Source organism: Euprymna scolopes, chromosome 21, assembly GCF_053919585.1.
Source record: "Euprymna scolopes isolate OS-2025 chromosome 21, ASM5391958v1, whole genome shotgun sequence".
In the NCBI taxonomy this organism is placed as follows: Eukaryota; Metazoa; Mollusca; class Cephalopoda; order Sepiida; family Sepiolidae; genus Euprymna; species Euprymna scolopes.
Genome location: NC_136502.1, coordinates 44852087 through 44868474, shown reverse-complemented (window position 1 = coordinate 44868474; position 16388 = coordinate 44852087). Strand labels below are relative to the sequence as shown.

The following is a 16388-nucleotide window of genomic DNA, read 5'->3' as shown; positions in this document are numbered from 1 at the left end:
GTGTTATTTTTATCTTTTTATAATTTTGTTAATTTTTATTGAATATTTTCCAATAATATACATTTTGTTTTAATAAATCGCTTCACAATAACAATAAAAGTGAAGGAACTGATTTGCCTTGTTACCACTTCCGGCAGCGCTCCACAGAAAATATGGAAGTACGTTGGCTGACTATAACCATAAATAAATAAAAAAAAAAAAAATGCTTGGTACTTCTACTCTTTATCGCCGAAACTGGAGACACCATTTTATTTCGAGCACCTGTCGATTAGAATCAGAGGGAGAGATCATTATTTTAACCTATGGCCGAAGTTAGAAATAAATAACAAAAAAATTAAACTAGATAAACTTCCGGAAAGAACTATGAAAAAAAGTAAATAAAGTGAAAGAGAACATATATCCGTCATTGTTTAATTGGAAATGTTTCGATTTAATTAATGAAAACGGAAAAGTTTTTCATTTAATTTTAGGTTAATTTATTCTTTCCGGAAGCAATCGTTCTCCAGTTTAATGTTTTTGTTATTTATTTCATACTTTGCACATAGTTTAAAATACTGATTTCTCCCTTGAATTTTAACAGCAGGTGCGCGAAATAAAATTGCGTCTCCAGTTTCGGCGATAAAGTGTAGAAGTACTAAATGCTTGTTAAGATAGAGTCGGCAGATCAATTAAAAAAAAATACATGTGGTCTTAAGCAAAAATAACTACTTACTTAATTGTCATACAAAAATTAGAACTAGCAGTTATTGATTTTTTAGTAAAAAAAAAAAAAAGAAAAAAGGGACACGTTTTTCATTGAAACACTACGTTGGCTATTACAGTGGCAAAAAGGGAGATAAGTATGTCCGTGTTCGCAATCTTCAAGGTGTTCACATCTAGGGAAAATGCAATTTCTTCCAATTTTCCGTAAAATTACTTTTAACTATAAATAATTTCCTACTCGATAAATTTTCGTAAATTTGGGATATATTAATATTTTCGACATGACAATTAAGTAAGTACTACTGTTTTTGCTTAAAACCACATAAAAAAAATCGATCTGTCGACTCTATTTTAAGAAGCACCAAAAAAAAAAGAAACCCCTCCCGGGGAGGGGTTTCTTTTTTTTGGAAACACATTCTTAACACGGGGAGGGGCCCTCCTCCCCGTGTTAAGAATATGTTTATAAATAATAACGTTCTTATTCCAGCACGGTCTGTATTCTGCATACGTACCATAGTTTTTCAGGGTGTTCATACGTAATCGCCTAAAAAGGTATTATCTTGTTTTGGGCAAGTGTAGCTAAAAAGACATTTAAATGCTACCAACTTAAAGAAAGAAATAAAGAAAAGAGGCGAAAAATATGAGAATCCGATTTTAGTTTCCACGAGTTGTCTTCCTTGACTATCGTTCTTACAAAATTCAAAAATCTTATCCATCGTTTTCTTAAATTATTTAATCGGTTAACGTTTTACAAATCTTACTTTTAAAAAAACTTTCATTCGTTATTTTCCGTGCGTGTTATTCGCAAGAAATCACGCCAAATTGTAGACGGTGGCGAAAAATGTAAGTATTTATTTATTTATAATAAAAAAGCGAAAACAAAAATATCGTTCAGCAGTCGAAGGTAAAACAAGTTTTTTGACCCAATAATTATTTTTCGGGATTGAGAATTTGATATTTTTTCTTACTTTAGGGTGGCAATGTATCTTTACTTAGTTTTACATTTTGGGTTTATTTTACAATTCACATTGGTACGAAAAGGTCGTCAAATATATAAAATAAATAAATCTTTTCAAAGATAAGATAAGAAGCTCTTCTACCTATCTGGAAAAGTTTTTAGTGGTTTTGTCCACTTTAAAAAAATTTACTCTGTTCCAAAAACACACAGTGTCGAGCAGCGTTTGATGAGAGCAAGGAAAATGGCCGCGGCTTAACTCCTAAATATTTGAAATTTTAAGAACTTTAAAATAAAATAAAGGTGCTAGTGCACTTATTGATCTGCGCTATTTTTTTTAAATGGTATTTTCAAGTTTAATTAAAGTTTTATGAAATCTGTTTTTTATTAAATTGTACAGAACAGGCACAAAACACCCTCCCCCTCCTCATTTTAAGAATGGCTTTTTGAATAATAACGTTATGATTTCAGCACGGATCAATAAGTGTACTAGTACCAAAACAAAATATTGTTAGGGACCCTCTCAGTAAACGTTACCGTGACATTTATTAGGTGTGTTTCTAACAGTATTTTGTTTTACTTTTATTTTTAAGTCATTATCAAAACTTCAAATATTTACATATTAATTCGCGGCCATTTTTCTTGTTCTCACCTAACGCTGTCGTCGCTGTCCACTATTTGCTTTTCGGGCCAAATAAACGTTTTAAAGTCAGTAAAAATACTAAAAACCTATTCAGCAAGGTATACGAGTAACTTATCTTGCCCGTGATAACATTCATTTGTTGTATATTTGTTTTGGGCCACTTTTTCGTAATAATGCGTATTGTAAAACAAACGTTGAAAATTATTTTCCAATCGTGACCACCCTGTATAATAATTTCGTTTAATTAATTTAATTTTGTTGTAATAAAACAAGAAATGCTTATTTAATTTAGAATATTTATGCCTGAACACAAATAAGAATTTCTAAGATTAAAAAAAAATAATGGGTTTATTTTATTCTGTGATCGTTAATTAATGAATACTGTAAATTTCATTAAAATTAAATGATTTCTTAAATTTGGATGAATTTTTAAGTGAAGGAAGGTGCCAAAATGTTTATACACTTTTGATGATCGGCTATTCATTTTGCATGTACTTTGTGAACATTAATCAAAAGAGACTTTTTCAGCAGAACGGTCAGCAGAAAACGGAAGTAAACAAAGATATGCAGAACTTGAACAATGCCAAAGGAAGTCAAATCGAAAAAAAAAAACAGACAACAAAACACAGTTATTAAATGATAAAAAATTTAATGGCAGTTCTATAAACTAATGGCAGACAACATAACGTGATAAAAAATTTATAAGCGATAAAAATGATTTTTTTTTTTTTTTTTTTTTTTTTGCCAACAAGAGAAAATGGCGGCAATCCTAGATCATTAAACCATTAATACTGAAATGAAATAAAGTCTTGTATTGGTTTACAAAAATGATTTATTTACAAAATTTCGTTTCGTTTCAGTTTAACTCTGCTCTAGTTTTACATTGGATGCTACTTTCAGTTTGATAGACTCGATTTTGTAAACGTTTGACTCGATTCTTGTAATATATTTACACATTTCAAACGTGTTTTTCTTTCAGTCATATGCATAATTTTTCTACATGCATAGATTTTTAGTCAACATGGTTCTTCATTTAATAATATTTAAAAAAACTCAACATAAAACCATTTGTATCACTTATACACCTTTTTATTGCATTATATTGTCTGACATCAATCCATATGATTGTCAATTTAATACCCTAATTTGACCAGAAACTACCCTCAAACTTTGACTACGATAACCTTTTTTTTTATCTTTTAAGCCTTAAATAAGCTAGACAGTTTTTTCACGAAATCGGCTGAGGTCAAGTGACAACACAAATTTGGAAAAAAAGAAAAGAAAAAAGTGCTTACAAATAGTATGGAATATATATATATATATATATATATATATATATATATATATATATATTTCATTTACTCACATAATTTAATATAAGAAGATATAATTGTATGTGTACATTTTCAGTATTTACTTCAACAGTTCTCAGTACATAAGTAGCGCTAGGTAGTAAATATGAAAATATATATAGCAATTAAGCTACACAGAATATTCCGTGTTTCATCCTCATGAGAATTCGTCAGGCTTATGCTGACATAAACCTGATGAATTCTTATGAGGATGAAACATGGAATGATTTTATACATGAATTCAGGTCATGTAAGTCAAAGTCGGTGATTTCAGCTAAAAACTGGTTGAACAATCAAATATTGAGGCAAATTTATACTAAATTGTTTAGGAAATTAAATTGCTGTTTGGTCGGACCAGAGGTGATCAAATAGGCTGAAAATTATGTTGATCCATACATTTAAAAGTTTTCTATTTCTAAAAATTGACCTCAAATTTCTGAGCAAACAAAATTAAGTCTCTACCGTGTGTAGCAGTTAAATTATGGATGTTTGGAGTTCAAGAGATAGTTCCACAACTGGTATTCAGTTATTGCTCACAAATTGGTTTGATGAAAGTTCAAATTGGTCAGAAAGTATGTGAAATATTATATTTCTTAAATGTAGAGACGAGGATAATTCTTATTATTTGCATTATTCAAATTACTATTCTCATCTTTCACAACAAGAACATGCTATTCCTGTGGATTAAATAAATGATTCCATTCGAAATTCTGTGCCAATTCCTGAGTTTGACAAGATACACGTGAAGAAGATGACAGTTACATTGACCAAAATGGATGTTTATTTTATTATTAGAATTATATGTAGCATTGAATGTTAAACCTCCAGGAGGCTGTCCCTTAAAAATGATTGACAGTATCATCTTAAAATAATGTGCATAATTGATAAAACTTCAGTTTACACAATGAAACTGAAGCAGATTGGGTTTACATTGAGTGAAATATTGCGCAAATAACATTCAAGCTGATAAAAGAATCCAAATAGTTGAATTATCTAAGAAAAAACATTTTATTTCTGCTCTTTTTATGTTTGGTATCCTTAAATTATAATCTTAAAAACTAAAATGGCCCTTTTTGAAGTAAATATTTTGTAAGGATTCAGGCTAGAAAGAGTTTTTAACTGATCACCCTGCTCACAGGCCGATACAACGAGCAAAGTTGTTTAAAATTTATAAATCCTATGTTCCTATTTACCATGCCTCCCCACGGGACAGAGTTAGACACCAGGGTCGTTTTTTAACGTGGAGAAAAGGAACAAAAATAAAAAATTATCTCAGTCGTGAAGGATTTCTCCTCCACTGACAGAACAACTGGGTTTGCATTACTATATACATAGATTCGAAAAAGTGGTCAATCATCAAATATATAACAAAAAAAATGTTACCAAAGGCAAAATAAGTTACTCTTCTACTTATCTGCAAAAGTTTTTAGTGTTTTTACTCACTTTAAAACGTGTATTCAGTTTTAAAAAATCATACAGCGTTTATCGGTATGTTTGAAAAAGCGAAATTGTGTTGGGCTCACTGTTGAATGCGGTAAGTTTGCGAAAATGAGTTCAAACTAAATAATTACACAAAATACTGTTAGAAACCCACTGAATATATGTCAGCCTATGTCACAGTAACATATATTGAGTGAGTTTTTAACATAGTTTGTATAATTATTTAGTTTGAACTAATTTTCCCAAAGTTTCTGTAATCAACAGCAAGCCCACCGCAATTTTGCTTTTTAAAATATATCGATAAAGACAATTACAGGTTTTAAAGTGAATAAAAACACTAAAAAATTTTGCAGATAGGTAGAAGAGTAACTTATCTTGCCTTTGGTAACATTTATTTGATTTTTGATCATTTTTTCGAATCGTTGTGTATAGTAACACAAACCCCTACAACCATTGTTTAGTTTACCTCGCGAAATACGATTTTGAATCCTATTTATCTTTTTAAATAAAAGATTTCAAAGCTGGATAAGATTGTGTTCCTATTTTCAAACTTTTGTATTCTGGATTCGCTGTGCCTTGTGTTTATAATTGGACAAATAATTTATTTTCTATTGTTAAGATTATTCAAATGATGACTCTCGTCTTGTTTGTTATTTTCAAAACGATCTCCAACCTTTAAATAACTTTTCAAACTCAGAATTCTTTGAACTTATGAATTTATATAAAATTGTGATTGCACCCCTTATCTAATCTATAGAGTCAGATTGTTCTTGTTCCATTAACCATGGCTGGTTACAAGTACGAGGGGCGTGCAATAAGTAATGCCCCTGGCCCACTTCCATTTGTCTGATCTAGCTGAAATTTTGCATGTGCAATGATTTCTATCTCTATGGGTTATGTGGCAAATTACAGCTCTGAACTAATTGTGGTTTCTGTTTTACAGGTGTTTGAACGGAGTCAGGTGTGAAATGGAGCCTGTTGAATGTCGAGCAGTGATCTGGTTTTTGTATTTGAAAGGACGCACACCACAGGAGACTTTTGATGAAATGAAAGAAACTTATAGTGATAATGTTCCATCATATGACCTTGTAAAACGCTGGCATCGTGAATTCAAACATGGCTGGAAGTCTGTGGAAACAGCTCCCAGACCTGGTCGCCCCCCCCCCCTTCTGCCATTGATGAGGCATCTGTCCGTCAAGTTGAGGGTGCCATTTTGGGAAATCAGCGCATTATTATTCACCAAATAGCTCAAAATGTCAAGATTAGTACAGGGTCTGTGGAAACTATCATTCATGACCATTTGTATATGCATAAAGTGTCTACCAGATGGATTCCCAGGTTGCTCACACCATTCGAGAAGCCAGAACGCATCGAGTGCTCAAGGATGAATTTGGAGATGTGCCAAGAAGATGAGTCAAAGTTTTTCAAAAGACTGATTACACAGGATGAAACCTGGGTCCATCACTATGATCCAGAGACGAAAGCCCAATCAATGCAGTGGAAGCACTTGGACTCACCATCTCCAAAGAAGGCAAGGGTGCAGCCCTCCGCTGGCAAGGTCATGCTCACAGTCTTCTGGGACCAGGACAGAGTAGTGATGACAGATTTCCTGGCAAAGGGTACCACAATTACAGGAGCCTATTATGCTTCACTTTTGAGGAAATTAAGGGAAGCTATCAAAATCAAGAGGCGAGACAAGATCAACAAAGGTACCCTCCTCCTGCAGGACAATGCTCCGGTCCACAACTTGTATGTCACCAGATCAGAAGCACGGACGTGTGGTTATGAAATTCTACCCCATCCTCCCTACTCTCCTGACCTTGCACCCTCTGACTTTCATCTCATCTCAGCCATGAAGTTATTTTTGAAAGGAAAGCGTTTCCCAGATGATGCAGCCTTGATTTCTGAAGTCACGTCGTGGTTGGAGGACCAACGTGGGGTGTTCTACAAAAACGGTCTCCAGAGCTGCATCAAACAATGGAAGAAATGCATAACTTTGGGTGGTTCCTATGTAGAGAAAGACTAATAACTATGCCAAGTTTCATTGCTCTACTGCTATGGGAAGTGGGTAAGGGGCATTACTTATTGCACACCCCTCGTATTAATGCATGTTTATTTCATTATTAGAATTGTGTAGCATTGAATGTTAGACCTCCAGAAGACTGTCATTTACAAACAATAGACATTATCATTTTAAAAATAATGTGCAAAGTTGATAATAACTAAGATATTTAACAAAAATTTAATTCTGACGTTTTTCTTATGATATTATCATTATTACTATATTTTTCAGATCATGATATTTAACTACACTTGTGCATGTACTTGTGACAGCATTCACTTGAGGTGAGTTGAGCCAGCTCCAAGTGAATTTGTTGTATCACGAGTCAGAGCAGTCCATCCAGGTCTGTTTGCTGCTGTCTTCTAAGCCTAATTCAGCCATTGACAGTTTCATCATCACACACCAAAGATGTGAGGGTCGGTCATAGCTTTTGATCATTGCGAGTCATGTCCTCAGTTGACCATCACTTTATACAAGTACACATAGGAGATACAGCATTTTATAGTGAAATATGAGAGTAGTTTTGCAAAAAATTACAATATTAAATATTGCATGAGAATACACTTGGGCTATAAAACAATTTTCTAAAACAATTTGTGGACCCAGTTTTTTTTTTCTTAATGAATGGAAATTATGAAAACTTATAAAGATTTCAGAGTGAATGTTATATGAAACTATACATAGAACATACAAAATTTTCTAGTGGAATATGAGAATATACTTTTAACAAGAAATTGTAAATTTAAATATGAGAATGTGCTCAGGGTAAAAAAACAGCAATTTTTCCAAAACATCTTGTGGCTCAAGCCCTTTTCTTAACTAAAAAAGACAAAAAAAATACTATGGAAATCTATCCAGTGGAGAAACCTTTTTCTTGTGAAGATTGTGGCACGCGATTTACTTTGAAGTCATCGCTAACGAAACACCTTCGAATACACACAGGAGAGAAACCATACTCTTGTGAAGAATGTGGGGCAGCTTTTTCCCAGAATTCCAATCTGCAACGACATATACGTCTACACACAGGTGAGAAACCCTTTCCATGTAAGATCTGCGAATCATCGTTCTCAAGCAATACGCACCTGAAGATTCACATGCGACGACACAGCGGAGAGAAACCATTTGCTTGTGACGAGTGTGGTGCTGCCTTCACGCGGAAGTCTGTCTTGAAAGTCCACATGCGGATCCACGTCGGTGACAAGCCATTCTCCTGCCGCGAGTGTGGGTCGGCGTTTTTTGACAAGCACAATCTGGCGAAACACGCGCGTATTCACACGGGTGAGCGTCCGTTTGCATGCGAGGTGTGTGGGTCGGCGTTTACGAGCAACTCGAATCTTAAAGTGCACGTCCGCATCCATACAGGTGAGAAGCCGTTCACATGCAACGTGTGTGCATCGTCATTCTCTGAAAAATCGACGCTGAAAATGCACATGCGAACACACACAGGGGAGAAACCGTTTTCCTGTGAAACGTGCGGATCTTCTTTTTCGATCGAATCGTCGCTGACGCGACACGTTCGAATACACACGGGCGACAAGCCATATTCATGCGAGAAATGTGATGCTGCCTTTACCGTTAAATCGTCATTGAAAATGCATTTGCGAAAACATACGGGAGAAAAACCATTTTCCTGTGATATTTGCGGATCAGCATTTCCTGTTAAGTCGACTTTGAAAAAACATCTGCGAATACACACAGGAAGTTAACCAATTTTTGTGGGACTGTATTTTTGGGGAATTCTAGTTTCAAAATTTGTATTCTCTCGCAAGACAAGGCCATTAAACCAGACATTGTAATATGGAACAGGTCTGAAAGAACTGCGCTCATTATCGATGTCATTGTCCCAAATAACTGTGGCCTTAATAGAGCTGAAAGAGAAAAGATGACAAAATATCAGGATGTCAAGCATGATCTAAAAACGACATGGTCTCTGAAAGAAATCAACATAACAATTGTGATAGAAGCAACTGTCCTAATGAAAAAACATCTTAAGAAATGCTTAAAAACAATCCCGGGAAGACCAAGCTGGCATGAAATATAGATAGCAGCCATAAAGGGAACAGCGTCTACCCTTAAAAGAGCCCTTGGATATAAACTCAGATCATAATGAAATTCAGGATGGAGCTCCTTGACCTCTTAAAACTAAGCAAAGTAAAATAAAAAACAACAAATTTTTTTGGAACTGTCTTTTCGGTGAATCCTACTTTTAAAATTCAGTATTCTCTAGCAATTTCATTTTTTATAGATTAAAAAAATATCAGAAAACGTTAAATTCTAACATTACTCCTCAGGTAACTTAAAACAAGAGTATGAAATATTCTATAACCATTTCACTTCAGAATTCCAGGTCATTTAGGTGCAAACAACCATTTACCAATGAGCTTTCCTCCACTCCAAGAATTTACTACAACTTTTTGGTTTTGAACTTCAGAAAAGACAACAAGAAAAAAAAATAATAAAGATAGAATTCTGAACCGCTTAATTTGCTGAAGGTTTTCTAAGTGGTGAAGATCTTTCAAAGAGTACTTGTTACAAAATAAATTCAGTGTTAGTCTTGATCTCTGAGAATTACCTGAACTAAAATACCAACACATGCAAAACCATACACGTGAACCTACACTTGAGAGAGGAGTCATGTTTGTCTGAATCCAGTAGGTCTTTAATTCCCACAAATATCAAGGTGGAAACACCTGTTTGTTGTAATTAAATGGTTTTACAGTATGTTGATATGCATTACTAGAAAAACCATTATTAACTGGCAATTGGAGGGCTACTGATTTCTCCATGAATTCTTACTTGGAAACAAGAAAATTTTACTGCAAAGGTTGTAAATCAGACGTTTTATAGTTCTCATTGAGAAGCTTATTTGGGACAGATTTAATTTATATGTTTAGCAAACCCTACTTAAATACAACTTTGCACAAGTTATAGACCAACCAGACCAGTTGAGTTTTAGTCTTGAAATTTTGCAAAACTAAGCAGTGGCCACACGAAATAAATAAATAAATAAACATAGTTAAATGGTCTGTTTGGAATAAGAAAAGGTTCTCCACTGCTTTTATTACACAGAAGACGTTGCCAAGGCTGTTGCGAAGGTTCTCTGCTGCTTTACTCAAGGTGGTAAATAAATATGACATCAAATATATTGAGTTTTAGTCTAAGAAGAGGTTCCTTGATCTCTGCAGAACGAACTGATCTAAAATAGTAAAAAGGTGAGAAAGTATGTGGTTATTCATTTATTTTTAAAGACAACTTCAAAAAAATTACATTTAAATCCACATTTGAGAGAGGATGCATGTTTGTATGAATCCTATGTGTCTTACCTCAGATATTAAATTGAAAATATTCTTTATAGCAAGAAAATGTTTTTAAATGAATTATTGATTTGTTAATGAAAATTATCTATCTGCAACTTGTGAGGATTTCTTGCGAGGAGCTTGCCCTTTTTTTTTTTTCATAAATGTCCATTTGAAAAAAAACAAATATGTGTTGGGGACGGGATGGTCTGCTGTTTGATGGACGACCCTGTCCCCATGTGTGTAATGGTGGATGTATTTAATGGTAGAGGAATTGAAAAGGCAAAAGGTCGCATAATGAAGACAAAAACATACCGCTATATATTAGCGAAAGACATGCAATTTATTTACATAAATATACATGAAACAGCGATAGAAAGAATGAGAGTTCGTTAGAATAAGAGTTCGTTACTTGCTGTGAAAGGCTGACTGGCTAGTCAGGGCGCTGTGGTGGCTCATGCCACCCAGAGCAGTGTTTGTGACATCTTGACTGATGTAAGGTCCAGCACAAAAAAAGGAAGAAATATGGGGAACAGGAAGTGACATAGCTAGGTCGCTCTTCTGAGTTAAAGTGTGACAATCGAGTTAGGCTGGAAATTTTCAACTCCCACAATACTCCCTTCCTAGTTAGCTGGAAACTAAAGAAAAGAAAAGATAACTGGAGAAAAAGCATGCATATATATGTGTGTGCATATGTCCACTGTATAGAGAACGAGGAAGAATTTTTTTTATTTATTAAGTAGCAGGGTGAAAAGATAGAGTTGCAACGTTAAAGGATATCAGGAAAAAAGGTGTTCAAACTTGTACAACTGTGGGATAGTCAGAGGAATGACGTTATGAGTATGAGTGCAAGTGTTGCGGTCATAGACTGTATTGCCACGGAGTCTATGAAGCGTGCGCAAGGGTCAGCACGATGGGTTGAAGTTGGTTCGCGTTGGTCGCGAATGCGTCGACTACACGCCTACGGTCACAAGTGGGTCTGCAAGGAAATTGGTCCGTCCATAGAGAGCTGTGTCAACGTTGTTCAGGTGCTCAGGTGTACTCAGTGGGTCGGTACGGTCTGAACGTCCAGCGATGAGTGTATCAGTGTGCGTGATGCAGCTTACTCATGTTAGCTGGGTAACTTCGGTGAGGTGGGATGAGTTGAGTCTTTGTGAGATCCAAACATGTACAGTGTTTGATGAACATCTTTGTGTTGCTTGTCGCATTTGGTGCTAGAAAAGGTTGATATCCTGTAAGGTGTTGCTGGAAAGGGTTGATATGCCGTGGAGAGGCTTGTTGTCGCTTTTTCCATTCCATAATTGTGGAAAACTGGAGTTGAAATAGCGTGGGAGTTGCTATTTGAGTTTTGTAGTGGGCTTGTTGCCACACGTTCTCCATGATGAAATTGAAAGCTGAAATTTTTTTTTTTTTTGCACATGGCAAAAAAAATATTTTGATAAAGTGAAGAAAGTAGTCCATTGGTATCGTCAATTTTTTTAACAGACATCGTTTATCGTTGTTTAAAGATACGCTTCATTATAAAAAATGTGAAGAAGAGAATAAAATGCCTATATTTTTTATAAGTGCATGAATATAGATAAAACTTATTGTTCTCATTTTATTATTATTATTATTATTATTATTATTTAGGCTGCAACGGAAAAAAGATTTTTATTTTTTCTTTCGAGGTGGTTTATTTACATTAGTTGTCCACGAGTAGTAAAAAAATCAAAATGGCGGACGATAGATAATTGACGCACGTGTGTTTAGACGTAAAATTGAAAATGCAACAAAAAAGTTTTTTCTCCTTTTTTTTTTAAATTGTGTTTTTTGTTTTTTTTTCTTTCTTTTTTGAGTATATTTCGCTGATTATTTAACAATATAATGGTATGTTTCATCGCGACAGTGAGAACGTTTTAAATGTTTTTGGGAATGATGATTGTTCAGCGTTTGTTAGGTCACCCTTTGAAGAAATATTACATCGGCGGTCTACCAATCTGTTGGGGACAGGATGGTCTGCTGTGTGATAGACGACCCCGTCCCCATGTGTAATGGTGATGGATGTATTTAATGGTAGAGGAATTTAAAAGGCAAAAGGTTGCATAATGAGGACAAAAATATACCGTTATATGTGAGTGAAAAAAATGTAATTTATTTACATAAATATATATGAAGAAGCGAATGAAAGAATGAGAGTTCGTTAGAATAAGAGTTCGTTACTTGCGATCGGTAGCTGTGAAAGGCTGACTGGCTAGTCAGCGCGCTGTGGTGGCTCATGTCACCCAGAGCAATGTTTCTTACATCTTGACTGCTTGAAGGTCCAGCGCAAAAAAGGAAGAAATATAGGGAACAGGAAGTGACGTAGCTAGGTCGCTCTTCTGAGTTAAAGGGCGACAATCGAGTTAGGCTGTGAGTTTTCAACTTTTTTTTAGATGAGGGCTTGATAATTCGTATTTGGATTATTCAGACTACTGTTCTCATGAGTGTTATTTGCGAAGTATTTCAGTCAATATAACTTCTGATATTCTTTAGGTGTATCTTGCTGAACTTAGGATTTTTTTTCTCAAACTCAGGAATCTGCACAGAATTTCTAATAGAATACTTTAATGTATAGGGATAAAATGTTCTTGTTTCATCATCCATAACTGGGTACAAGTCCTAATTCACAATTGTATGTTTAGTGTTGTCTACACTGATGATTAAACCTTCAACCTCCAGAAGAGTGTAACTTACAATTAAATTTTACCAAATACCTTATCTACTTATCTGCAAGGACCGCAACAAGATTAAAAATTACAGTAGTCCAAATAATCCAAACAATATAAAAATGCACATGTGAAAACAAGAATTCTTTTGCAGTTTTCATGTGCTGGTATTTAACAATTAATATTTCAAATATTCACATCAAATTTTCTCCATAATGTTAGTATTTGTCAGTATTTTTTCTTGACAAAAATGTTTTATTTAATCGTTAAGCATTTTTCCGAATCTTGTAAATCAATTGCATTCTTTTAAAAGTTTGCTAGTGAATGGATGCAAAATTGTATTTTTATGCAAGTAGAATAAATTGACATCATATTTTGATGTTCTTACTTCTTGCCTTTCCATGAGGGCAGAGTTAGATACAAGGTCGGTTTTTAATGGGGGGAAAATTCAGCTCCCCAAAAAGGGGCACTCTGGATAGAACGAAAATCAAAATTGTCTCGGTCATGAAGGATTTGTTTCTACTCCACTGACCGAGGACAGAAAAGGAGAAGTGTAGCCTCAGAATAGATACTACATTTTGACCTTGGCCTTGGGCCAAGGATTTTAGTTTTACTGATAGTTTAAAACTAATAAATATTTGTCATTTCATAATTATTAGCAGTAATGAAAAATTCAGTTAAAAAAGAATTGTTTTGTAAAATGGAAATAAGTTTTTTGTGTTTTGGATAAATCATCCCAACACTAATCTCAAGTACTAATAAGGCACAACTCACCAGGCCTGATGGGCTGCGGTTGGGTTAGGGTTAGGGTTGGGTAAGTGTGAGGTTTAAACGGCCTCTACTGAACCAACTAGATTTAACATAAAGCACACATCTTGTTTGTAAGGCACAACTCACCAGGCCTAGGAAGAATTTCAGATATATATTAATGGCAATTAGTGACAAGGTTTACAAAATATCTCTGACCAGGAGTTGCTAAAAGAATTTGACTGTAACCTCTTGTAATATTTAAAATATGGGTCCGAAATTGTGTGATCAGTTTAAGATTGTAACGATAAAAAGAGATAAAGGTGATGTGCCAGTATAACAAAATGATGATAGAAATGGTCTTGTTTAATGAAGTTAGATAAATTTTTATTCTGTTCATATTAATAGGTAAAGTTCGTCTATTTACTTTGTGTATGCGGATTAGTAGTGATTTGAGGATTTAGCCTTTCATGTCCTCTTTGTAGCAAACTCCCCTCTCAAGACGTCTTCACTGGCTCAGTTACGTTCTTAGTCATTACCCAGATGATTTCATCCACAAAGTAATTGAACCAACTCCTCCTCCTCCTCCACAGGGCCGGAAAAATTGATACGAAGGTCAGCTGAATACTTAGCTCAGAATGGTGGAACAAGATACTAAGCTGATCCTGGACCCTCGTCTCTATGGGGTTTGCCACTGGAACCGTGATTGGCTAACACTTGTATCTGCTACCACAGTGGACTCATACCTGATGAGCATTCATTCGGGACTCAGCAAACTATCTGGATGAAACTGGCCCAACTGCTCCAAAGTGAATGCTGAAACAAATACAAGTACCAATTAGGCTTGTGAATAAATATCGGGTTAGACAGATGTACACTGTGGAACGATAAAATTGTCGCCCTATAAAAGGCGACATGATTTCATTTCCATTTGATGTAAACCGGTTTTCTTTTGGGGTTGGTTGGTTGTTTTGTTTTACGGCATTTCAACCCTTTTGAGGTTATTTAATGCCGAATCTGGTGATTTTGAAGAACGATTTTTTAATATAGTATATTTGTTTTTTAAGTTGTATTCTATTTAACCCATAGTTGGGACCCTAACAGGTGCTACCACTCCAGGTCAGAGTGGACCTGGGAGCAATGGCAATTAAAGGGTGGCTCCACACTCCCTAAGGCCTTCAAGCTGGGGCCTCACCATCGGATATAGTTTAAGGTCATATCCAGGACCGGTTTTCTTTCGTGTTGCAGACCATCTATTAGTTTTGTACAAATCCCAAGAGCGATAAAAGCCTTCTATCATGTCTGAAAGTGAATCCATGTTCAACAAGCAAGATCAGAGATGCACCGCTGTACAACTCATGCTCTTTACCAATCCAAGTTATGACAACAGGACCATTTTCAGCACCCTCAAAATGCAAATCCGGATGATTCAACGTTTGAGGATGCAGCTCAACAAACTCCCCAGCCACGATTCATGGTCTTTGGTGTGGTTTCAAGTGAGGATCACATCATAATACCTCAGATCTTCGAAGTCAGCTTGAAAGTCAACACCAAAGTGTACCTAGATATGCTGAAGGGTGTGGTGATCTCCTGGTGTATTCAGCTGGCCGATGACAGACTTTGTGTGTCAGCAGGACTCAATGCCAGCCCACAAGTCCAAAGAGATCCAGGCTTGGCTTCAGAAGGAGTGCTACGACTCTGTACCCTTCTCTCACTGGCCCCCCTCCTCCCCCAACCTGGACCCACTCGACTACTTCATTTGATCATATGTCGAGAATATCACCAACATGACCTCCCACAACATTAAAGTCAGACTGATCGTCGCCATCCAGGCCAAGCTCTTGCCGGCGCTTGTGGAAAAGACATGCCCTCAGTTCCAGACCTGTATCAAGGCGGTGATTGAGGCTGAAGGCAGCTACATTGAATAGATGTCAGCTCTACTACATAATCAAGTTACCTGAATTGATTTTTTTTCAATAAAAGTTTTAAAATAAAGCTGTAGTGTTGTTTTCTTTATGGTGACAACTTTATTGTTCCATCCTGTACAAATGGTATATTTTAAGATAAATATAAAGTAAACCAATGTATTGGCTCATGTTTCAATCAAAAGGGATGTGATTAGCCAATGGCCAAAAACTGAAATCAAGATAAATTTCCCAACCTGCCCCCTTCTCATGTGTGTGTGTGTGTGTGTGTGTGTGTATGTGTGTGTGTGTGTGTGTGTGTGTGTGTGTGTGTGTGTGGGGCAATTTATTCCACTAGTATAGATTTGAAAGCTGTTAGATCATGGATGGTAGATCCATCAGTAAAGATTTTGACACACGTGCATGAATACAGTCACAATGATCCACCTAGAGTGAAACAAATAACACTCTTATGGTGTACTCTAAACTGATTTGACAGATTTTATGAGAAAAGGTCAGATGGACCAGAATGAAAACAATATGTGGATGAGATCAGCCATAGGTGTGACGTCACATAAAACAACATATTGCAATGAGAGT

The 16388-nt window shown here is 35.4% G+C and overlaps 1 protein-coding gene across 1 annotated transcript in view; it reads left to right on the top strand.

Moving 5' to 3' along the window:
* The window catches only part of LOC145242773 (uncharacterized), a 74611-nt gene that overhangs the window by 41171 nt on the left and 17052 nt on the right, over positions 1–16388 (top strand). The window contains exon 3 of the mRNA XM_080105911.1: positions 7919–8857. Coding sequence (XP_079962037.1) covers positions 7919–8857 — 939 coding nt within the window. The remainder of the gene's footprint in view (positions 1–7918; positions 8858–16388) is intronic.